The sequence below is a fragment of the Thermobia domestica genome, chromosome 1, assembly GCF_964235325.1.
Source record: "Thermobia domestica chromosome 1, izTheDome1.hap1.1, whole genome shotgun sequence".
Lineage (NCBI taxonomy): Eukaryota > Metazoa > Arthropoda > Insecta > Zygentoma > Lepismatidae > Thermobia > Thermobia domestica.
Window position 1 is genome coordinate 350818577 of NC_137454.1, and position 26851 is coordinate 350845427.

Sequence of the window (26851 nt, forward strand, 5' to 3'; positions counted from 1 at the left end):
TACAGAAAGAGAAAAACAAGAAACAAATTACTAAGAAATATTGATTGTCATTACGTTTATTGTATTATAAAATCAAGATGTAAGAATCAGACATTTTTAAACCATCTTTATACATATGTATGTAAGAATTTTTAGTTACAAGACCGCACTGATATGCTACTGAACATTAATAATAATAATAATAATAATAATAATAATAATAATAATAATAATAATAATAATAATAATAATAATAATACGCTGAAAGGTATGTAACTTTTAAACTATTTCGAAGCTGAGGTTCAGCATACGGGTACCTTTATTTTTAGAAATAAAACGTTGATAAATACTGGTATACATACCCATAGCAGTGATACAATCCTAAAACTGGTATATATAAACAGTGACGCATGTATTCATAACAGTGATACAATCCTAAGAGTGGTATATATAAACAGTGACAAACATACTCATAACAGTGATATAACCCCGAGAGTGGTATAAATGAACATTGATACACATACTCATAACAGTGATACAATCCTAACAGTGGTGCATATAAACATTGACACATGTATTCATAACAGTGACACGATCTTAACAGTGGTACATATGTAAAGTAGCAAACACAGTCATAACATTAATACAATCCTAACAGTGTTATATGTAAACAGTTTCACACATACTCATAACAGTGATTCAATCCCAACAGTGATACATTTCAACAGTTACTCACTCATAACAGTGATACAATCCTAGCAGTGTTACATATAAACACTGACACATGTACTCATAACAGCGATACAATCTTAACAGTGGTACATATGAACAGTGCACAGTGGTCCAGAGACCGTCAAAACCTGGCCAAAATTACATGACGCAAATTTCGGAACTAGTAGTAGTGCTGGATAGGCATTGACCTTGGGCAGTCATATCGACATGAGTGTTTCAAATAATAGCCTCCCGCAGTCTGTGACTGGCGTCCAATGTAAGAGATTGCCTGTGCACAAAACAGCAGTTGTGTATCAGCTAGAGACAACAAAGTTACCAGTGTTGTGTTATGTATGTCCTTCGTCAACTGAACAAGGGGGTCAGGATATATTATATATGCAAAGCTTATGCTTGCTGTTGGTGTGCGTAGATGTGTGATGTGATTGCAGTGTCCCGTTGGAATGAGCGTTAAAGGTAAGCGTAGCAAAGGAAACAAAAGTATACGTGTATTTTTGTGTTTCTAGACTTTTCTTTTGAGTGAAACTAAGTGAAGCTCAGATGTTTCTCGTACATATGAGCCCAATATTATCGGAATTAGACACTACAAACAAACTTTGCTCCATTTTGCTCGGTTGTGTAAAATCGAGGGATGTTTGTGGGAAGCTGATAGTAAACAAAAATTTACGAAGGGACTGAACAACAAGGGTAAACTGTTGTATATATGGAAATATGTTGTTCTAAAGCATTATGTCATGAGAAGTGTAAATCCGAAACCAGAAACATGCTAACAGGGTCAGTTTGTAGTTGAAGTAATGAAAATAAATGAAAGTAAGGGGCGGCCGGACCCTCTGGAAGGCAAAGGTTTGATATTCATTCGTTTGCTATTGTCTCATAAACGAATAGAGATAATGAATAGTAACGTACCATGACCATAGATAATGTTAGTCGACACAAAGGAGATGGAAAAAGCACCTTCAGTATTGCCATCTGTAGATATTCAGTGTTGCTAGACTAAAGGTTTGCAAAGAAAGCTGGAGTAAGGTATTGAGTAGACAAATGAATCCAACGGCATTTCATAACAGAGTATATTATACGTCGAATGTGTGTTCTACTTTGCAAATAATGCTCTCATTGTGTTTGTAATAAAATAGTTGTGGCATAAAAGCTATTTAAACTAACTAAAAGCATGTACAATTGAAACGATTGGAAATTGAAACCCTAATGACGAGAAATTGTGCATGAATGAGTAAATAGAAGACTATATGCGATGTCAGCACATACATTGCCATACAAATCACAATGACAGACCTCAGCAATACAACAACAGTGTGTTGTGTGTAACAGAGTTATGACTTATAGTATCAGTAATTATGATAATCGTAATGTGACGAACAGTATTGGTCTTTTATGCTGAATGGGCATTTTCTTTTCGTTTCTGGGGCTCCCTCGTGGCTAAGCGGTTAGCGTACGCGCCTTTGGCGTGGGAGACCCGGGTTCGTTTCCCGGCGGGAGCTCATGTGGTTCGGATTCCACGTTAATCAGTAGGTCCACGTCTCATATAGCCTCGCTGCTGAACGGGACGCTAAACTAAAATCAACTCAACTCAACTCTTTTCGTTTCTGACATGGGGTATCACATATCAAGACGAAAACTTGTCCACGTTTTACGAGCCACTGCAGGACGCAGGACCGCACAGCTGCACGAATTGTACAAACACAGGAGCCTGTGCTAGAAAGAATTCCAGCGAAATATAGTATGTCACTTCAGCTCATCACCAAATGGAGATGCGATGGTACTACTGGACACGCTGAATACAAACAAGTTGCACAAGAGGAGGGCTTTACAGACACTGACATTGTGTTCACGTCAATTGTACCAATTCAACTGTTCTATGAAAGGAAGTGATTACGAGTCGTAGTGTTGCAGAATTAGCGGCCATCATCCCCGAGATTCTGCCGGCCCATAAGGTTGCAGTTTAAGAAGGAAACAACTGAACTGATACGACAAGAATTTTAATGTATGCAGGGACAAATGCAAGAACTGACGCCTAGCCAAATCACCATCGCAGGAAAGGTATTTGAGGTCACACACAGCCTGCATTTCACAATGGTTGACGGCAAAGTTTGTAACGCGATTACGCACACAAAATCAGCACAGACCTGCTATGTGTGTGGCGCAACGCCAAAGGAGATGAACACATTGACAAAGGGCCCTAAGCCAGTAAAACCTGACAATCTTGGCTTCGGACTGTCTCCTCTTCATACATGGATCCGTTTTATGGAGTGGCTGCTTCATGTTGCATACCGCTTGGATCTTCGAAGATGGCAAATTCGTAAAGAACACAAATTGATATTAGGAGGAAGAAGCAAGCCGACATCCAAAAGGCCATGAAGGCCCAGTTAGGGCTGATCATCGATGAACCAAGGCAAGGCGGAAACGGTACTTCAAATGACGGAAATATTGCCCGTCGTTTCTTTCAATATCCCGATAAGGTTGCATTCATCGAATCGGGATCTTATCGAGAAGTGTGCTGTGTTGCATCACGCCTTATCTTGTGGGCTGGAGATAGATCCACGTAAATTTGAAGCTTGGTCAAATGATATACTGGAACTGTACCTTCAACACTATTCGTGGTTCTACATGCCCGCTTCAGTGCATAAAGTTCTTGTTCATGGATCCGCAATTATCAGTCATTGCATATTACCGATTGGGCAGATTCCGAAGAGGCCCAGGAGGCCCGAAACAAGCATATCAAACAGTACAGGGAACATCATTCTCGTAAGTGCACACGAGGGGACACGTTGCGAGATATATTTCTGCGACTCATGCTCACAAGTGATCCCAAAATCTCGACGCTTCGTGAACCCATGGCACAGAAGCATAGGAAAAAACAACTGTCTCCAGCTGTACTCATGCTTTTGAAAGATATAGAGGCTCCGCACGCACAGCCTTCTGATGATCAGTCCGAATAACTGTGTTAAAGACTATTAACTGCCTATCTGCCACGTTGGTTCTGAACAAAATACTTGTTTTGTATGTACTGTACAATGCAACACGGACTGAGGAGTGTGCACATTTTGCAACCAACGTGGTACATATTTCAGTTAGAAAATATATATTTGTTTACTTTATATATATATATATATATATATATATATATATATATATATATATATATATATATATATATATATGCATACGTCCATTTTATGTATTTATATATATTGCATGCTATTATACACATTTGGTGACTACATGTCTTATTTGTTTCCACAATCCGCCATATTCGATCCGAAATTTTGCATTTTTTCATTTGGATATCAGATTCGTATTCAGCGACCCCAAAAACCTTTATTTACCCAATTTCAGCTCCATGGCTTGATTTTTTCTTTTTTTCTGTCCGCCATATTGGATCCGCCATTTTGAAGTTTTTTATTTGGATATCAGAATCGTACTCAGCGACCTCACAAACCTTTATCTGTCATGTTTCATGGACATGGAACCACATCTTCCTATTTTGGCCACATTTTCAGGGTTTCTGGATCACTGTGAGTGGCATAGTCATAACAGTAATACAATCCTAACAGTGGTATACATAAACAGTTTCACACTTACTCATAACAGTGATACAATCCCAACAGTGATACCTTTCAATAGTTACCAAGGGTGCCGATTTCTCTGTAAATTTGGGGGGCATTCAGATGCAGAAGGCATATATATCAGGATTTTAAGACAAATTGCATTCAAATTATGCCAAATATTGTATATTCATAAATACAATGCGGGGGATCACATGAGCTTTGGGAGGGCTCGGGCCCCCTGGGCTCTCAGGATCGGCGCCTTTGATAGCTACTCACTCATAACGGTGATAAATTCTAACAGTGTTACATTTAACACTAATACATGTACTTATAACAATGATACAATCTTAACAGTGGTACATATGAACAGTAGCAAACATAGTCATAACATTAATACAATCCTAACAGTGACGTACACACTCACAGCAGTGATACAATCCTAACAATGGTATATATAAACAGTTTCACACATTCTCATAACAGTGATACAATCCCAACAGTGATACATTCAACAGTTACTCACTCATAACAGTAATACAATCGTAACAGTGTTACATATAAACAGTGACACACAGTAACAGTGTTCATAACAGTGATACAATTTTAACCAGTGATACTCATAACAGTGGTATATATAAGCAGTGACACACATACTTATAACAGTCGTACAATCCTAATAGTAGTACACATGATCAAAAGTGGCACTCATAATGAAAACAGTGACGCACACACGACTTGTAAATATATTCACTCACCAATTATTGCAATTAACTTGATTTAATCAGCAATGTTGGATTTTAGCTAATCAAACTTGTTACTTTCCAGGAATAATGTTTGTTGGTTGGACGACCATCCTCTTGTGCTTCCTTGCAGTGTGTAAGGTAAAGAAAGTTTACTTTTCTCAGATTAAGCTACAGTTTGCAATTAGTTTGAAATAGTTAGTTACATTCAGGACATGTTTTATTAGTTTCTACCTTGCATTCCAATATTTATGATTGATTTTTCCTTTTAAAAAAATAAGTTCTACTAAAGATGGTGAAAATGCTTACGCGTAGCTTATATGTATGGATTATGTGATTCACAGGGTGTTTCAAAACAACACCGACAACGTTTGGGAGATGATTCCTGACACGAAGGTAAGACAAAAAGTATAGGCCAACCTTTGTGCACAAATAGGCCCTACTTCTTTTTGGAGTTATAGGTTGCCGAAAACAGGAAAAATGAAGTTTAAAGATACATAATTCCAAAACTATGGGACCTACCGTAGTCGGGTTAAGACTTCCTCAGGAACTAATGTGTGCGCTATCCAAAAATGTTTCAGAATTCTAAGGTACTCACGCAACAATTTTTATAGAGGGAGTTCGGCTACGGGCTTATAATTTGAAGTACTCACCAACTACCTTTATAAAAATTGCTGCGAAAGTCCCGCAAGATTCTGAAACATGGATATTTGGACAGGATACATACTAGTTTGTAAGTGAAGTCTTGACCCAACTACGGTAGGTCCCATACTTTTGTAGCTATGGACCTTTAAAGTTCATGTTTTCGGCAGCCTATAACTCCGAAAGGAAGCATTTGTGCACCCAGGTTGGTCAATACTTTTTGTCTTATCTTGGTGTCAGGAATCACTTCCCAAACGTTGTTGATGTTATGTTGAAACACCCTATAGATAGCCACCGTTAAACTTGTTCAAATGTTAACGGATTTACTTAATTAACGAACTCTGTCAAGATAATCACTCTAGCTACCTTATTGAAAAAAAAAAACAGAATTCAAATTTCGCTTTCGTCCAGGAGTTATCATGTGGAGTAACGGACGATGTTAGTCACTGTTACCTGTTCAAAAGTTAGAGGATTAACTTCATTAATGAACTCAAAATTGATAATCACTCCAGGTGTCTGCTGCAAATATAGAATTTTAAACAATCTCTTTCGCTCAATGAGTTATTATGTAGAGTTAGGGATGGATTTACTATCAGTACGATTTTGTATAAGTTCCACTGTGTGATCCTAATAATAATAAGGAAAGTTTACAGAGGCTGATCTGTAAATAATCAGAGGCGGATCCAAGGAGGACGATCGGGGTGATCGACCCAAGAAGAGGAAACTTTCTTATTTTATATATATAACCCATCCCAGAGTTTGGAGCTCTTGAAAGTAGCTCTAAGTAGGAGTATTGCAACCCCTCGGACCCACAGAAGTCCGTCCTGGATCCGCCCCTGGTAACCATCCGAATAAATTCAAGTTTCTGCTTACTTTAAGATATGCCACTCCTCTACCATCGATCATCCTCTGTGATGGCTACCGGAATTGGACCATTGTACCACATCGTGATTTTCACTGCAGTAGACTTCGTTGCAGCTGTACCACAGTTGTATGTATTGTCCCAATCCTAGTTGCATCTTTTGATAGATCATTGACCACGTGAACCCGACATGATCAGAGGTAGCGTTAGAGAAATCTAAAAGCATAGTGACTATGAGATACTTGAAGGAAATATCCTCGAATGGAATTAGGGATGGCAAAACCGGTTTTATAAAAACAGGTAACCGGTTTCTAGAAAAACCGAAACCCACATTCAACGTGTCTAACTGCACCAGAACAAGTACAGTCGTATGGCGCAAGTATTGTTGGCCTTCTACCGACGCATGGAAGTTACAACTGCTGTCCATGCTATTCCATTTAGTGGTAGGCACAAAAACCGTTTTTTCGGTTTCCGGTTTTTAGAATGAGAGAGTCATGATGTAAGAGCAACTCTTTTGGCTACATTTTTACCACTTCAATATTTTCGCTCTGCTACACAACAGCGAGATATTGATACACTTGTGCGTTCAGTTTTATTGCTCTTTGAAACCCAGTTCGGCAGGTGATGCTGTAAGTTGTTGATGCTTAATCTATGCTGTAGTAAGGCCAAACTATAGGTGTACTTCCCTTAATGCCATAGCGGCCGAATAAATGCTAGTGTGCTACACGCAATCGCTACTGAGTACGATACGCAATATCCGCTGATGCTCATTCAGAGCAACCTTAGTAGTCCAAAACTACATCAGGGAAATTGTAGAATCTGTGATTGTACATACATGTTGCGATTTTCCCAAACAGTAGTGTATACGTATGGTTTAAGTTAAAAACTAATCTAATACCTTATCTCTGCTATTCAAATAAACCAAATAATGTATAGTTAACAATATAAGCTAGTAAATAATAATAATTCTTTTTTTTCTTTCTTTTCAATTTGCTGATGACTTGTTTTTGTTTTTCAGGCTCAAGAAGGTTACAATTATGCTTCCCCTTCTAGCAGAAGTTCAGTAGCAGTAGGACCTGGTCAGGTACGAATAACAACAGTATTTTCTTTCTTTCATTATAATTAATTCTTTCGCTCCAAGCCTTATATAGCAAATTACAGCTTCCTGTCAGTTTGATACAATTTCAAAAGATATGTAAAAAGAAAAAAAAAAGTAGGCGTACGCAACACGTGGCAAATAAATCTTTAAACATTCTATTTTAGGGTGAATACCATAGTTATTGGTATTTGGATAGAATGATTGTATTATTACCGAGCTAAACCGTTTACGTTCTTCTTATTATTATGCCCTTACCTCTCTTTACTAACCTTTGCATTGTTAGGATCAGAAGTCCTAATTTTAGACTCAATATTACATAACGTATAGAACACGGTGTCTTCAATACATGTAAATCATCTACATACAGTACTTATATTTAATGTAGATTATTTATTGATGTGTTGCATATATTGTTCATTTTATTGGAACTCCAGTTCTGTAATAGATCGAGAAACGAAATACCCCTCATATTTAGCTTAAATATATACTGAGAATCCCTAAAAGCAAATAAAAAGACAAAAATATATATTTTAGCTAACAACATTTAAACTAACCTCGGCTATTTACGGAATATAAAAGAGTTCTAGAAATTCAGATCAGTGGTGAAGGATTTAAATCTTCCCTGAAAGTTCTTTATATTTCCTCCTGGAACTGTGACTTGAACTAAATGAACTGTATTTGAATTCCCACTTATGTCCTTCATGTATAGAATCTCCATGTTTAGTAAAGAGAAAAATGGAAATAATAATAATAATTGTAATAGTGGTTGTAGCTAATTATTGTGAAAAGTTTGCATTAGATCAATTATTGAAGGTTTATGTGTTATATTACATACAAGGCGTTCGAGAAATATCGTAACGTTATTTGCAATTGTCATGTTGAGCCAGTTGTTAAAACAAAACAATATACAGTTAATTGGAACTAATTTCTATTTCCTGATTGATAATCCGACATTAGACGCCCGCTTCAATTTATATTTTAACTTTTAATGCATTGCTAATCTTGGCAGGCACAGTTACAAAGTAAGTGATAGTTGATGTGTCTCTCGCGAATGAGCCGGATCTGAATGAGCGAGTGAGCCCAGGCCTATCTTTACTGTGTCACGGTTTATTGCGCTGCTTTCTGAAATTTCATGCCAATGATACAACATCAAAAAATGAGCCCTCCTGCCATCAATCAATAGCATATACTGATTAGCTCCTCAAGAACACCGTGAACATGGACCCTCGAAAAATTAATGGTGCAGTTTTAGGCATACCGCTATTTTTCGGTTGACCCACATAATCATTAAGGTGAAAAATTAGAGTCATGGCACCCACTGGCATGAGTGGACACTATCTAAAAAGGGTCCCCGTTCGGAGATACAGTTTTATAGAGTGCGGAAAGGTTTTCATCATCGTATTGTCATTTTTCATGAAAAATGCCTCTGTGACAATCGTAAACAGTCAGAACAGCAGTTTGATCGTGATCGGCATTCAGGAGATCTCCGAAACTACAAATATATTCACATAAGGTGTTGGTGTTGATATGGTGGTCTATGATAGACGTGACATCATGTATTTCTCCGTAGAAGCATGCAAACGTATCCGCAAGCATCCGTCAATTGTTAGCAGACATGATATCCTCATGTACTCTCATGTTGCTCAAAGGACGGTGCAGAGTGCAGATTCTACATGAGAATAAGTATGAAACCTTTTCTCACCCACCGTACTTTCCTGACGTGTCTTTCGTGTCTTTCACAGACTACCATCTCTTCGACATCACGATCACTCTTGCCAAGAAATTTCCCTGGTGACGGAGTGCGGCAACGTAAAGTTGGGGATTTAGCATTGCATACTTCTGACTTATTTCGTCATGGAGTGCAATCGTTAGTAACTACAGCGAAAGATTATTTTGACTGAACAGGAACTGTAGTTCTAATATTTTTTCGACTTTTGAAAGTGACACATCAATCGAATATTTCAGTCACACATATCAATTAACGTATTCTTCATTAATGTTCTGTATGCGTAGAAGGGGACAATATATACAATCAGTACCACCAGCTATCCAATCTTCTCGTATATTACCTATCAATTTGTACAATCTTGTACAAGACATGACTACGCTGTAATTAATTTCATCCTAGATCTGTGTGTAGCATTTCCGCTTTAATGACCTCAGTGAATATGCGATATGAAAGTGTCTAGATGCATTTGGGCAATATTCGTTCACAAACTCTTTTTTAACGAATTTCCGAAGAAAGAAAACACACGGCGTGAGGTCCGGGCAATGGAATGGCCAAAGAAGAAGTTTGTTGTTACTATTTGCTGCACATACGGTCCAGCGCTGTAGCAGAACACGATTGAGAAGCACATTTATATTCCTGCGAAAATGCAGAAAATGCATCTATGTCTACCATGTAGTCGCCACAGTTATCCTAAACTCAAAATGACAACCATTTGACAAACATATCCGGAAATGAGTCAGACCAGTCACCAGTATTCCTCGATCTATGTATGTTCCTAATTTTCCCAGAGACAGACTTTGGATCAATTTACCTTGCCATTGATGTGGAATGTGGCTTCACTGAAAGATGAATGTTTCTACGCAATTACTTTTACCCGATTTCAACAGCATCTTCTCTAGAAAGAAATGCATTTTTACTTTGCTAGTGTAAGATTTTGCACCAAATGCCTCTTGCATGGTTTAAAACAAACCTGCTTCCACAATATCTCCCACGTAGTTATTTGTGACAGTCTTGTGTCTTAATTACTCCAGTCATTGAATTCAGGAGAGCTCACTGAAACACTTCACATACATGCATTATTTTTACACGAGGTCGACCTGACTGTTGCCTTTATAACTAACTCTTGGTAGCACCTTGTAATTATTCTAGCGTATAAAACTTTTTCTACTGTGCACAATACTTACGCTACCAGATTTTGGTTTATTAAACAGTATGTTTGCTAGGTTCTTCCAAACAATGATAATAATAATAATAATAATAATAATAGTGAATATTTGACATTCATCATGTTCTCACAAACAAATTCTATTTGCGTGTGTGTGTGTGTGTAACGATGTAAATTCTCACTGAGATTATTATTTCCAGGAGTGGTATTCTGGTATTTGATTATAAAATATTCTGGTATTTGACATTCTGGTAAAAGAATCAATTTGACTAATTTTTACGTATAAGGTAAAGTCAGTTTAATATATTTAAGAGAATCATTGACTACAATGGTAGTTAGACGTTCAGCGTCTCTTTCCAGCACTATGAACCCAAAACTCTTAGATTTCGCTTTGGAATTAAGAGAAGGATGTCTTTGTCAATAGAAAGATCACGTAAACAATACATATAGCCATATATATGTAATGAATATGCTCTACTGTATAAGATTTATAATTTATTGGTTCTATTCTGTTATTGCAGCCCAGTGCACAATATGGTGCTCCTTCTAGTGGTGGATTTTCTGCTGCTGCCAATGGTCGTAGCTATCAGGGAGAATCCTCTGATTCATACAGCTACGCAGCCAGCGGTGCTTTAGCAAGGCAAGCTACTGAACCCAGACCAGTTTATGGTCCACCCTCAAGAAATAATGGCTTTGGATCTCAGAGGTCTGGATCATCTAACAGTTTTGGATCTCGAGGAGCAGCTAGTCAACCCAGACCAGTATATGGTCCACCTGGAGGAGGTAGACAGCAATTTGGCGGATCTGACTCTGTAGGTGCCGTCTCCCAGCCTAGTCCTGTGTATGGTTCACCCCAAGGAAATAATGGATTTGGTGGCCAGCAAGCTGGTAGTTCTCCACAAGGTAGCTTTACATCTCCTAGGGGTTCCCCTTCACAACCAAGACCAGTATACGGTCCACCTTCAAGGAACAATGGAGTTGGTTCTCAACAAGCTGGTAGTTTTCCACAAGGCAGTTATGCATCACCTAGGGGCTCTGCTTCACAACCAAGACCAGTATACGGTCCACCTTCAAGAAACAATGGTTTTGGTTCTCAACAAGCTGGTAGTTCTCCACAAGGTAGTTACGCATCACCTAGAGGATCCGCTTCGCAGCCAAGACCTGTGTATGGCCCACCTTCAGGAAACAACGGATTTGGTTCTCAACAGGCTGGTAGTTCTCCACAAGGTAGTTACGCATCACCTAGAGGATCCGCTTCGCAGCCAAGACCTGTGTATGGCCCACCTTCAGGAAACAACGGATTTGGTTCTCAACAGGCTGGTAGTTCTCCACAAGGTAGTTACGCATCACCTAGAGGATCCGCTTCGCAGCCAAGACCTGTGTATGGCCCACCTTCAGGAAACAACGGATTTGGTTCTCAACAGGCTGGTAATACTCCACAAGGCAGTTACGCATCACCTAGGGGCTCCGCTTCACAGCCAAGACCAGTATACGGTCCACCTTCCGGAAACAATGGATTTGGCTCTCAACAAGCTGGTAGTTCTCCACGAGGTAGTTTTGCATCTCCTAGGGGTTCCGCTTCACAGCCAAGACCAGTATACGGTCCACCTTCAGGAAACAATGGATTTGGCTCTCAACAAGCTGGTAGTTCTCCACGAGGTAGTTTCGCATCACCTAGAGGTTCGGCTTCACAACCTAGACCTGTATATGGTCCACCTTCCGGAAACAATGCATTTGGTTCTCAACAAGCTGGAAGTTCTCCAAGAGGAAATTTTGCATCACCTAGAGGATCCGCTTCCCAGCCAAGACCAGTATATGGTCCACCTTCAGGAAGCAATGGGTTTGGTTCTCAGCCAGCTGGTAGTTCTCCACAAGGTAGCTTTTCTTCACCTAGAGGCACTGCCTCACAGCCTAGGCCAGTGTATGGTGCACCTTCAACAGGTAATGACTTTGGTTCTCAGCAGTCAGGCAGTTCCCCACGTGGCAATTTTGGATCAGGGGCTAATTCCCGTCCTGGTCCTCGTTACCTTCCTCCATCAGGAAGCAACACAGCCTCCTTCAGAAACGCAGCAACCAATGATAACTTTCAATCTTTAGTTCCGGGTGCTCAAAGACAAGGAAGTGGATATTCTTCACAAGGAGCTGAGAGTCGCGATACTTTTAGCCAACCTCCTTCTTCTCGTTATGGATCCCCAACACAAGGCTTTGAAAGTAGAAACGAACCTTCTTCACTCTACGGAGCACCTAATTCAAGAGCAGGTGGTTCTTTAGTCGGAAGTTCAACTTCCCAATCTGATAATAGAGTCTCTTCTCGAGCCGGATTGTTTGGGGCTGACGCTAGCGAAACCAACAATTATCGTTCAGAATCTCCACAAACTTTATATAATGCACCATACCGTGGTTCTGCAAGCACTAATGATTATTATGCCCAGGAACCAGATACACCATATGATAGAAGCCTTGGAGGTGCGGAGGAACAAAATATTGGATTCGTGGCGTCTGGCAGAAGTGGGTATCAAGGTGCAGCTTCCTCGCCCAGAGGAAGTTATAGTTCGGGATCAGACTATGATTATCCAGCTCCAAGCGGAGACAATCAAGAATTTGCAGCATCTCCCAGAGGCGCCGCAAGCTCTCCATCCCCATCTGCACTATACGGTGCTCCTTCAAGTATTTCTGAAAGTTACGGAGCACCAGAAGGCTCGTCTCCTAGTTCATCATATGGTGCCCCCTCCTCTAGTGTAAGTCAATTTCAAGGAGGATCATCAGATTTTGTTGCAGGTGGTCCTTCGCAAGCTATCGACGATAGTGATGTCACAATTATTGAGCGAGGGGGAAGTTTCGGTGCTTCGACAATTTCCGAAACACGATTCGGAGCTACGAATACTGCCCGCTCATATTTACCACCTAATTAAATACAATTATTGTTATATGTGTCACCAAGTGATGGAAGTAAGCAGTATTATGACAGCTTGCAGTTCCCGCTATTATGTCGCCAGATTTTTTCCCATATCACCAAGCACAGACTTCTTTGCTCTTCATTCTTAAAAGCTTAGCGACTTACTTGTTATAGAGTCTATGAGTCTTTATCTTCGCTACTGATATACATGAAATTGTAAGACTTACTGATTAAATTCACAAAGAGTCAATGCATGAAATTATACGTACTTTGCATACAAAACTGTTGTTTTATAAAACTTTTGTAATTTCTAAATATTGTTATCGAAATAATTTATCTTAGATTTGTGCCATACCTATCCATATTTGTAAATGTTTATGTATCTAGAGAAATCAGAAAAATACTTATTGAGATTACTATTCTGTAAAAAATAAGTAGTGTTTAGTATTTTTGTTAGTTTTTTTATAAGAAAAGAAAAGTACAATTATCTTTGTAATGAAACTATATTTATTAAAAAATATACACATTTGCAGTTTTAATAATTTTATACATTTACTTATATAACCTAAGCACACTATCAATATAGAAAATACTTCTTATAAAAATATGTATATAATAAAAAATACAACAAATTTTTCAATGTTATAACAGAAACTATACACGACTTAAGTACATATATTTTTCTCTTCGTAATTAATAACAGATTAGGTATAGCAAATATCATCATTTGTCAATGACTTCAAATACAGCAACACTATTCGATCATAAATTCAGGGCTAAACGTTGTAGTTGTGGTACTTCTAAATAGCCAGCAAGAAGTTCACAAATTACAAAATAATGAGTAAAAGTAAAAATAAAAGTGTTGTATTTTGCCACTGATAAGTATGCTACAGAAGAGCACATCAGAAAACATGTTGCTATCAATTGTTTTAGAGCATTTTATCTAGAAAATCTTAACAAAGATAATGTTCCGAATTTCGGTAAAGAACTCCTGATTGGTGAATATAGTTTGAAGTGCAAATATGGGAGAACATTCTATGTCAAAATACAATGTATTTATATGGGAAAAAACTTGTTTTGACACAAACTTATATACTCATCTATCCATTTTTTAAAACTACTATACACGGGGAAGGCATTCATCTGAAAAATTTATAGGTTAAAGTAATTTGTCTTTTGCCAGTAATTTCACAAGAGCTTAATGAATTTGCACGACTTAAAAGAAGAATCAGAGTGAAAATGTGTAGATTTAAGATATATCACGTGAAAGAGACAAATTGTGTAATTAACACGACAATTATCAAGATCCTTAAGAAGATAAACTTATAAATATTTGAAACTGCTCAGATAAGAAGTGCGCGATTATATTGCTCAATGAGCGATATTCCTCAAGTATTCAGTGAAAAAAAAAATGATGTGTCTTGCGTTAGAAGAATTTCTGTCGTTTGTTAGCTGAGCTGTTGCTAAAATGAACTGTCGAAGATAAAGACACAACTTAGAAAGAATATGCATCTTTTGGTTTAATGCGCTACCTCGCATTTGAATAGCTTACATCTACAAGTTTGTTTGGAGTTTGAAAGATCAAATTAATGAATTCTCATAGGATTCATTCCATATATTTAATTAAAAAATCAGCCTGTGTCTTAAAGAAATTGTTTTCCAAATATAGTTGTATCAAATGTGAGATGATACGTAATCCATTAAAACTTAATGACAGTGGAAACAATATCAACAAAGTTGTAAATTTGTTCAAAAGACACGTATAAATTAGAGATATATTTTTAAGATGAAAACCATGACCTACATAAAGATAACACTTACAAAATAATGGGAAACTAATATCATTATTCTTAAAATAACTTTAGAAAAGATTCTGTTTTATATATATATTTTTAAAAAAGTAGCTCAATTTATGTGTATATTTTAATTCTGGACAAATTAACCAATCACTGGTAAGTACGTGCAAATGTGCTATAAGTAAAGGTTACAAAATATCACTTTTACTTGATGCAGAAACTTCTCAAGATTGTTGATAAAGCCACTCGAAACGTTATCGAGAGTAGTTTTAGAATATCTAGAAACGTTTCTCATAGTCTTAGTGCAACTGTAAGAAGGGAACGAAAACAATACATTTTTTTTGTGTAAGTGTAACTTTCTCTCGTATGTCTTTCTTTCTGGCCGCTTTTTCAAAAAAAAGTAATAATCACCATGACCTCTATTAGGAGACTGAATATTGGAATAACTTTGAGAGTTCTTTCCTTATATTTGGAACATTCTCCTTTTTAGCACTTTCTTAAACCTGAAAAAACAGATCTTGCTGTTATTTGAAAAGACATATCTTTCTTCTGTAAAATCGCATTAAGTTACCATAACCTGTGTACGACATTTAGAGATAGTACAATTACTTCATAATGTGAATGTCATAAGCACTAATCAGAAAAAAAAATGATGTACAAATATTTGATGATATTTACTAAATCCTGCTACACCTATATGATTTTCAAAAAGTCGTAAATGAAACCTGCTCTACAATAACGCTGAATGGCACATTTTTCTACATTTACAAAAATGAAACTGACAGCTCTCAGTTCACAAAAAAACAGAGACAAATTATTGCTTGGTAGCATACATCTTCAATTTGTTGAAGTAACAATGCCGAAATAATTGAGAATGTTAATGGTCGTTATCGAAGCAACGACATAGCGAATTATTATGCAGATTTCTAATGTTTAAAGAAATCTCACAGCACTATATTGCATTTTCGTTGCGAACAAGTGTCCGCTTAATACGAATTACGAAAAAGAATTAATATCTTGATATAACTCTTTAAAAAAAAACATTGATTGGTTAATATTGATAGAAGTTTAACTCCTTATTTCAGTACCCATGCTATGAGTAAGGATCGAAACAAAGGATAGGATACTTTAGTTTCTATCTGATTCAAGTAACCTCCTGGAAAAATAACCTGTATCTAGGTATGTTTCTAATTTTGATCAGCAAAGCGGTATAATGCATACTATGGTTTATGTCATTTCAATATTTTATATTCATTAATGATACATGTTCAATATATACACTCAAAACTGTGAAGTCGATCATACAAGGGACACATTTTTCTAATACGGAACATTAGCACAAGATGATACAAATCATTGTAGTAAATATGTCTTAAATTTCGTAGACTCCAAGAAATAAAATTATTTAACAAAATTAATGTAAAAATACTGCTGAAAAATTGGAGAACGAGAATGGAAATAAAGAACCAGGTATTATTTATCCTCTGAATCATGTTTATGAAGCAAAAAACAAGATGCCATGTTCAGAAACGTGATTTAGGATACTGCATTTCATTAAGGAAGCCCGGGAGACTGCAGATATTTCGAATCTTTTAAAAGAAAATTTCGAAGAAACATACATTCTGTACAAAAATCGTTATTCGAAATCTGAATAGCTTTCCGTTTCAGTGTTGGGTAAGTTTCCCTAACACCGGATTGTTTACATGGACTTCTATCTGCATATCTGAGACAAATTATAGAAAGTCACTTTTTGATTGAACACTCAGTTCTTTTCTTGCATATAGAAGCATGATTTTTCTGGTGTCAGGGTAATCATTGTCCAAACTGGAATTTTTTGAATTGAAGTAAGTTTAAACAAGTCAAATTCAGCATCTGTGTGAAATTAATGTTGGTGTAAGTGAGGGAAGTTAAATTAATACATTTCGACTAAACTGTTATTTGCTTCAGTTCGTCTCTAAAGTACAGAGAAGAGGATTGTTTTTTTCTGGTTTATAGACAAATACGCTTGAAGATAGGTTTGATTACTTTATAAGCTTCGCTTTAGCTAGTCCTCGAAAGTAATCAATGTGCCATACAGCTTTTTTTTTTATATAGTGTATGCCTTGAAATATGCAGGAAAATTTATGTTCTTCACTAGCACTTACTTTGAACTTAACGTTCATCTGTTATCGTTCTTCGCCCAAAAGAGCCAAAAACTTGGGTCGATTATGAGCACAAATAGGTGAATGTACATGGATAGGTTTGCTGGCAATTATCTGTTGCTGTATATGGCCTCCTTCTATCGAACCGGACAAAATGGCTGTTCCAGGGGACTGGATTGCTGTTGTTGAAGTAGTAGTGGTTGTAGGTTGTTTGCCGATTTGGTTGTTCAAGTAATAATAAGCTTTGGAATTTTGACAGTCGACGTTGTGCCACCATTCACAGACGAAAGTTTGTTGATTGAATACAGTACCATTGGGACACAGGAAAGACTGTTTAGTTCCTTCTGCGCCACACACGTGGAATAACTGAAACAAGATTATTAAGCAAATATTAGATAGCAAGTAACATAAAATACGTTTAAACATAGTTTTCAACATCCTAGTCATGTCGAAAATGTTTTCTCTTTCAAAAGGTTTCTTATACTAGTATGTTTCAAAAAACAAGAAAAAAAAAGAAGCTGGACGAAACGAAAATCGGATTACCGAAAGTAGAGAAAGGAAGAGCAATAAAGAAAATGGTTAAAAAGAGAAGTTAAAACAAGTTAGAACTTATTTCAGAGGAAATTTTAATATTCGGGATGCGATAGGAAATAAAGAATGTACGAGAAGAGAAAAGGAAATAGTAAATTAGTGAAAACGCGGAAATGGAAATATTTACAGAGTACCACAATGAAGTCTTATTTTATTATGAGTCCTGAAATAAAGAGTTTAGAAAGAAAAGACTCATAAAATATTTCGTATGAAGTATTGTAGCCTATGAAGCAGTAATACGAACACAATGCAAAAGAAACCAGGAAAGAAAGTAAGGTTTCGCAATGCAGACGCAGAGAAAAACGAAGAAAATCAGCTTGGTAGAAAGAAAAACGAATAAGGAATCGTTAAACATACAAGGGAGAAAAGAACAATTATACAAGTAATTGGGAATAGGAAAATAAACTATTTAGAACATTGGCTGGAAAAGAACTGTATCAAGAGGCGTGTGGTAGATGAAATGGCGGAATGGCAAAAGAGGCTAAAGTTAATGGACTGTATTAAAATTTAAAAAAAAAAAAAAAAAAATGTTATCTCGAGAGCAAGATTGCTATCTGAGAACGGCGATGCTTCTTCATTTCCACCAAATGCCCAACCAACAATGGCAAAATACTTATAATGGTGATAATGAGAAGCATGTTTTTAAACCAGGAGTAAAACTTTGCACAGATTAACCGTTTATAAAACCCAAAAATAAAGTTTAATAAATCTTAGTTGAATAATATTTTCCTTAAAACAGGAGACAAGTTATTCAAGCTTTCATTTTACTTTTCAACTTTCTTGAAGCAAAAGTTGAAAGATTTCAAATGAAAATAAAAATCTTAAATAATTTTCAATATTCCAGCAGAGCCGTTAGTGTTGTTCTGATGAAGAGACACGTGAAAATTCATCAAAATTAACCTAATTATTTTCTTTATTTTACTGCAAGATAGAATTAATGCAAGATAGAATACAATTATTTTACAAGAATATCCTAATTTAAGTTCATTTGTTTCACGTTTCCGGCATCCTATAACTCCGAAACTATCCACTTTTGAGCACAGGTCTATATGATTTTTTTTTTTTTTTTTTTAATTTTGATGTGAGGAATCTGCCCTCAAAATATTGCGACACATTTTTGTAAAACCCTGTATGTTTATGTAAAACAAACAAAGTAAGCAGAAACAGTAAGCAATAAAATTATAAATTAGTTACGTAAGTTAGGCTAATCTAACACACTCACACTACATTTGCAAAGTAAAATGCCTTAAAGATTCTATTACAAGTATATTATACTTAGTTCAAAAGTCACCTACAAGTGATCTAAAATTATAGAAAGCTATAAATGGTTTCGTCGAACCACTGTCGACTTCTATATTGTATTTGTAAACAGTCAGTTGCTTCGGTTAACAGTTTAGAAGATCCATCTGTAAACTGAGAAATTCAAGCACTTCACGCCATGAGAAGCTTAAATCTACTTCTCGTTCTTTTGCTAAACATTACACCTAACCAACACTGTATTCTTGAATTTTTATAGTGACAAGATGACAAAATTAACCGTCGTTTGCTTACTAAATTACTGCCAATTGTGCAAGTTTGATTGTATTTTTCTCCTTGTTTCAGGAATATGGAAGGTAACCAGTTTAGTTCTTACATAATGTGTCAAGACTTCATCCATTCTATTTTTATATATTTTTTCATATCCTCTTAGTTGGAGGTAACTACGTAATGTAATACATTAAACACCTTTAGTTTTATAAATAAACTGAAGAAGTTGACAGAGGTTCGACGAAATCTTTTGTAGCTCTCTACAATTGTTTAGGAAACTTATAGATAAAATTTTAACTAACACAAAATCATTTTCTTTAAAATATATATATATATATATAATTAACACAAAGTCATTTTCTTTAAAATATATATATATTCTGTAAAAGGAACGTTATTGCTAACATCAGGAAAAATATTATTAAGCATGTAAAAGCAAAGAAAATATTTAACCAAGTAAGAAATTACTTAAAGAACACGAGGAATAAAGTTACTGACGCTGAAACTAAATGCTTTAGATCGAATTTTCAAGATGGATACAGCAATCAATCTCAGTTCATTGCCGTAGGTGATTCAGGATGACGGTTTTTCTAGGATTTCCCCAAACTTCAATATTTTACAATGATTTACATTATTTTATTCTAAGTGTTTATGTACTGGTCGTTGTTCAAATAGGGCGTCTTTTAATCGGAATAGATATTGAGACAAATTTGTACGATATACGGAGTTCGAGATTAGAAAAACATAATCATGTTAATTTTATTGGCTAGTGTTACACTTTCTTTATGATGTGCTTCCATAAAAAGTGTAATCATGCACGAAAAATGGATAAAAACAAAATAGAAAAAAAAACTGTAATCCTAGTAAAATTATATATATATATATATATATATATATATATATATATGAGCGGGTTGGGGGAACACGATAGTATGTAACATTTTCCAACTTTCAAATAAACTGAAAAATGAAGTTCAACCTTCCCATGAAATGTAATGCAATGACACATGCCGAAAAGCTTCCCATGCTATCTATGGGTGTATTTTCGAAACTATACCACCTACATACTGTTCTATGGTTAAATCCTGATACATTTCACCTAATAACTCAATTTCGCTTACTATTATGTTCTCCCGAGCTATTCATATATATTTGCATCCCAATTCATGATTTTTATAGCATTTTCGGCAGCAATGGAAATGAATTTATTTATTTATTTTTCTGTTTTACGAGGATATCAAATAATGAAAATAATCAATTTCATATGTTACAAACACGTCTGATAATAAATAGCAAAATAGAAAAAGTGTAATGACAATCATACTTAAATAAAAGAAAAGTAGTAACATTTTTATTCTACAGATTTTAGTGTAGTACAGATTGACTAAGACGGAAGTTGGTTTTGAATGTGTTCATATGAAGTTTTTCATTAAGTGCTGAATTTGCAATGCCATTAACAAATCGGGAAATTGGCATTACGCACGCACCCACAAAGTAAACCTTATTTTTATGACAAAAACACAATACCTTAATTTCAAACAAATCTTAATCTCCTAAGTCATATTATAAACAAATACTACACGAATCCAGTTTGGTTTTTACATTTCTTAAAAGTTGTAAATCGAACAGTACTTTTCTTACGCCATTTCAATTTATAAACAAGAGGCTGCAACAAAAGAATATTTGTGAGACAATATTATGACATATTTATGTAGATGTGGTGTTTACTAAACAGCAATAGGGCAGAAAAAGGGGTAATGTAAAAGTTTCGTGTTTTCGTTAGTTATCTAATTTCTGTACCGTAAGCTGAAGTTTTGGATTTTGAAACCTCATTGGAATGTTATATTTCCATATGGTATAAAATCTGAAATGCACGTGGTCTCCTTATCGTTAATTCTACGGCCAGTCTCCAGTGAGATGATGTGTACTCCAAAGTGGATTGTTGTGTGTTGTTGAGAAAGTCAAGTTTCGAAATGAAAGTTATCACATGATATGTGAGATCAAACAAGAACTTTCTATTATGAAGAAAATACTTTTTTTTTATTGTTATAAAAGGAGTACACTTCGCTAGCAAATCTCGCAATGCAATTTTTCGTTTACAATGTAATATCGCTTTATAAAAAACCTGAAATGTATGTATATGAGAGAAATTATAATTAAAATTAACCTGTTCATTAATGTACTATCACTGAAAACATTTCATTTCTTTTAACTTTATTTAATAGACATAACACATAAAAATAACCACACATTGATAGTGAACTGTTCTCCCATTGTTAGGGCGTATGACATTCAAAAGATATTTCCTCAAGATAATTTGATTAACATATCACTGAAAATATTCAACACGTTTATATCGATTGAGAGACACTGAAATCACAGTGCCAAAACATACTGCGATAAAAATACTTCTTGAATAGTTCTTAAGTATGGTGATATTGTAGCAGAAAAGAGAGAAATTCCATTCAACTAGAAGAGATAAAAACCACCATTACTCATGGTCTTTTGCCATTATCAACCTGGTTATAGTTTCTACAGTTTGAATCAATGTTGATACACGCAATATTTTGAGATATATATATATTTAAAAAAGAAATCTGGAAATAAACAGCACATTAGTGGGAACAAACACGAATTTAGACAACGTATGAAGCTATTCCATTCAAATAAGGGTAAGAAACTATTGCACAAGTTAGGATGATATATCCTTCAAAACAATAACGCGCAAAAGGGACATTCTCGAGTCTATATTCATTAAAAAATAAACAAATGAATTCAAAATTAAACTCTGATTTTAAAGTTTAGACAAAATATGGATACCCTAAAATTAGGATAAAACATGAATAACATTATTGGATAACTGCAATTAATACAATAAAAATAACCATAACAGTTGAGAACATTAGATATATAAACATACACTTTTTGACCGACTAGGACTAAAATCTTCATTACTAACGTATAAAGAATTATAAAATTAAACTCCTTTAATATGTTTCTCAGATCATGTTTCCTAAACAAAGCCCCAAAAGATTAATGATGGATATGATAATTCTTCCTTATTTTTCAGCGTTTATCATGCTATATATGGATGTGAACAATTATAAATTAATCTGATATCAAAACATTACCATGTTATTAACATACAAGGCGATAATGAAAAAAACTTAAAACTTAAATAGATGCTCACTTTATGGTTTTAGCTGAATTGCGGGTAGATTTCACTAATATGAATTCTCAATAGAGATTGTTCATTCCACAGACAACAATCTGTCCAAAATTTACAAGTTTTAATTAAGTTGTAATAAGCAATGTACTACTTTTATACACGAGTTCGAAAAAAAATCTGTTGAACAAATTTTAACTTTATTGACATCATATTTGAGCTGATGAACAAGATTTAAAATTATTGACATAATATTTTCGTTAAGGTTCTGTAAATTTTCACTTCAGCCAAATGAATCCATTTAAAATCTTCTCGAACTAGTTGTATCAATCAGAAGAGGTGATTTGTATGGTAGAAGAAAGAGAGAGAAAAAAAAATATTTATCTCTAGTAAACTCTGATGACTTTGAAAGAAAATATTGAGGTTTTCGAAACCACAGTAGTGAAAGGCCGACAAGGTTGAGTTGAGCTGATTTTGAGGTTAACGTCCCTTTCAGCAGCGAGGCTATATAAGACAGGACCTACTGATTAACGTGGAATTCGAACCACATGAGCTCCCGCCGAGAATTGAACCTGTCTCTCCCACGCCAAAGGCGCATATACTAACCGCTTAGCCACGAAGGAGCTCTGAAAGGGAGAAAAGTCACATATAATATATGACATTTGCTCTGAATGCTTAAAATAAAGTTCAGCAATTATAATTCTTCATGAATGCCATCTCTAAAGGAGAGAATATTCTTTTTCGCGTAAAGTGAGGTGGCTTTCAGTAGCCTAGATGTCGCTAAACCCAAGTGTTTAGGATAGAATATATATTTTATCAAACGGAATTGTATCTCCCGTTGCACATGTGCGCGCAGCTATACGAGAACAGTTGGAGTTTGGGGGATGCAATGGCACTTATTTTAATGAATTAAAAAATACCTATCAATAATACTATGCATCTTATGAATTTAATACTTTCAAACTACAATCTTGAATTAATCCACTAAACTATAGGCTGATTCTCAAATGATGCTGAAAAATCATCCATGAAAAATCTCCAAGTATTTTCTGGTGCTGAAGTTGAACGAGGAAACTTGTACGTGTGAAACAAATATATATAACTTCAAAAGTTTTCTCTTTTATCAATTTTCAGTTGGTTTGCTAACGAAAGAATCGGAATTTGATAAGAACCCTATGTTTCAAATAATTTCATCCGCGTTAATTAGAAACACAAAGGACAATTTCTTATTCTTTCTTATTCTAAGTAGAACAGTGGAAGGAAATAATCACATGGAAGATAAAATGTATCGTGTATTATAGGAAAGTATTAGTTGCAGAAAAGGTTGAAAAGAGTAAACAAAAGACAATACTTTAGGAAATATTTTGTGAAGAGCCTTACAATGTAAGATTTTACGTATCTAACTGAGAAATTATTTTATGAAAAATTAATATAAAGGTGGCACTTACTGGAAATTGATCTATGTGTGGGTTCACGGGAGGAAAAATGTCCACTCTTTCAGTATTTGCGCAGGATTTTGTTTCGAAGTTGCTGAAAAGAAGACCGAGAATTTTTATATGCATATTTTTTAAACTAATTTACAACCGAGTGTACTTATTTATTACATTTTTTAAACAAATATTTTCGCTGCTTGACAATTCCTAGGGAACAAATACACACAGACCCGTATCTTTTGGGAACTCAATCAGGGTTTATCAAGTGACCAAAATAGGGTTCAGACATTCGTTTAACTTTTATTGTCAAACGAAGGTTGGGATTCCCCAGCATGCAAAGGAACAGGACGTGTTAGCCCAAAAAAGATGCAAATCAATGTGGGGAGAGGGGCCGCGGTGACTCAGTGGTAGAGCGTTCACCTCTAGTACATGGGGTCCCTGGTTCAATCCTAGCTTATGCCAAGTGAAATTTGTGGTGGACAAACACCGTGTGCGTGGGTTTTCTCTTTGTTCACTCGTTTCCTTTCACTTTCTTCATTCCACCATTTTATTAATTTCTCATCATCACCGTCTTTTTTTGCCTAGCAGACATAACCATGGGACGTAAAACTCAAAGATTTCATTTCATTTCATTTCAATATGGAGAGAGGATATGAAATGTAACTAGCCATGAGGGTAGAGACTTCTGGTCACGTCTATAAGGTGTATGGCTACTTCAGACAGCACAGCATTCTGCATATCTGTTTGGCATGCTGCCGATGACGGAATTCATGACAGCCTGAAATATGTGGTCCCATTTTTCCTTAAAGGTAGTTGAGAGATCCTGAGGGGTTCAGAATGCTGGATTGCTTGTTAAACTGATTAACCGAAAGTATTCCAGGTATGTTCGTTAGAATTAAGATCTTCGGAATATGCTGCGTAATCCATGTTTTTAATCTCCAGCCTATCTGTAACATAGTCAGTTCTGTGTATGCCCTCATTGTCATTCAAAGATCAACTATACTACGAAAGAAATTATCATCAGGATCTCAACAGAATTTCGTTCTCTAGAAATGTATCTTACATTAAAGATATGCAGTTGTATTCCTCATACCTGTCACGGATGTGCTATGGATGTTCCTTGTTCTCCACGCCATGTGATATCCAGAATCACTTCTCGCACAGAAGCTTGATTCATCTCAGAACATCACATTGGGCTATCTAGGTTCGTTCCAGTAACGATGTTTTCTATGTTACTGTATTTCTATATTCTGACGTGAGATAGTGGAACACACTTCACCTCATTAGTTTCCGGGCTTGCAATCCGACACTATTCAGTTGTCGTCAAATGGTTCTATGGAACACATAAGACACCAAAAGCACCCGCAAACACATGAGAAATGTGAACTGCAGTGGCAGGTCGATTCTTTTATGCCAACTGGCTTATGTACCGATTCTTGCCGAACTACCTTCCATGACTTTCAATATTCATAAGCACAACTGTTTCACTTGTAATAGTAATAGCACTGTCTGAGGTAGGGAAATAGTTTTTCATACCAACCATCAAGTCTGCACCTCTGTAACACTTGATCTGCCTCTGCTATGATCATAATCATGCACGACGGTATTGCTCTGATAATGGTCGTTATTATATTTGGCTATAGGGGGCGCGGTGGCTCAGTGGTAGGGCGTTCACCTCCGGTGCTTGGAGTCCCTGGTTCGATCCCAGCTCGCACCGTGTGGACTTTGTGGTGGACAAACACTGTGCTCGTGGGCTTTTCTCAGGGTTCTCCCGTTTCCTCCGACTTTCTTTATTCCACCATTTCATTCATTTCTCATAATCACCGTCTCCTTCAGCCTAACCGGCTTACCGTGGGACGTAAAACTGAAAGATGAAATATATATTTGGCTGTACTTCATGGATACTACCTTCTAATTCAGTGTCACGGGCTATTGTTGCCTCTGTTGATGAGTTCAACGGCTCAACTAGTGCCCTCTATTGGTATATTTACAACAATACAAAAATGAGCAGTGTGAACTAAGTTATGAATCTATATTTAATTATTCCCTACTGACTATCAACCACCGACATTCTTAATTTAATTTTATCGTTTCTTTAATAATAAGTAACTGGCTATATGATTAAAGAAAACCCGAAGATCTATTTGTGCTGAAGCTAAAGAAAACTGTCGGATCCTATCCTGAATTAGGATTACTATCATTCAAAATTCTAAGATTTATATTCATATTATCCTCCCAGTTTTTTCCTCAACTTTCTATATGCCTATTCCCACAGCCTTCCCAATTAGAACTTCGTAAGTTCACGGATACACGAGTTCTCATGCGAGAAAAAATGTTTCGTCCGTCTTCCGTGTCTACTCTGATTGGGTAATGGTGTGAAATGTTTCATTGTTCAATTTTTTAAATTTATTTGTTTGTTCCTTTAATCAACTCAAAATAACTTTTTCAACCTAATTTTCTTAAATCCTTAGCATTGTTCTTGCTCCTTAAGTGTCGTCTTATTGCAAACCAACTGTTTCTGACGATAAATGAACAAATGTAGTAAGATTAAATTATATTTGTCAAGGTAACCAATTATATTGTTGGTTAGGCTGATTGATTTTACCGTCTCTTTACACCACCGATGCTATTAGATACTTAATTATAGTTAAATTGTGATTCAAATAACTCTTCGAGTTTATAATCGACCCAATACCTTCACTGGGAATCAAAACAAAGAATACGAGAGAAGCATACGCTTAAACTACTAAACTACTTATTTAGAAATATATTTGTGCCATTTTAAAAATACAG

At 35.9% G+C, this 26851-nt stretch overlaps 2 protein-coding genes across 2 annotated transcripts in view; one reads left to right on the top strand and one right to left on the bottom strand.

Moving 5' to 3' along the window:
- The first annotated feature begins 948 nt into the window (after positions 1 to 948).
- Positions 949 to 13874, top strand: LOC145668178 (uncharacterized). The gene is made up of 4 exons (XM_081735813.1): positions 949 to 1164; positions 5097 to 5152; positions 7534 to 7599; positions 11030 to 13874. Exons 1-4 carry the CDS (start codon positions 1152 to 1154, stop codon positions 13418 to 13420), a joined length of 2526 nt encoding a protein of 841 aa, XP_081591939.1. The 5' UTR covers positions 949 to 1151; the 3' UTR covers positions 13421 to 13874.
- An 86-nt stretch (positions 13875 to 13960) lies between these two features.
- The window catches only part of LOC145681837 (uncharacterized), a 45080-nt gene continuing 32189 nt past the window's right edge, over positions 13961 to 26851 (bottom strand). The window contains exons 3-4 of the mRNA XM_081753447.1: positions 24074 to 24155; positions 13961 to 17707 (exon numbers count right to left, since the gene is read on the bottom strand). Of these exons, the coding sequence (XP_081609573.1) occupies positions 17366 to 17707; positions 24074 to 24155 (424 nt within the window). The 3' untranslated portion in view covers positions 13961 to 17365. The remainder of the gene's footprint in view (positions 17708 to 24073; positions 24156 to 26851) is intronic.

Excerpts from the sequence above, each read along its gene's own strand:
- LOC145668178 (XM_081735813.1), top strand. Across the intron at positions 5,153-7,533 it reads GCTTCCTTGCAGTGTGTAAG|GCTCAAGAAGGTTACAATTA; the intron begins GTAAAGAAAGTT and ends TTTGTTTTTCAG. Across the intron at positions 7,600-11,029 it reads TAGCAGTAGGACCTGGTCAG|CCCAGTGCACAATATGGTGC; the intron begins GTACGAATAACA and ends CTGTTATTGCAG.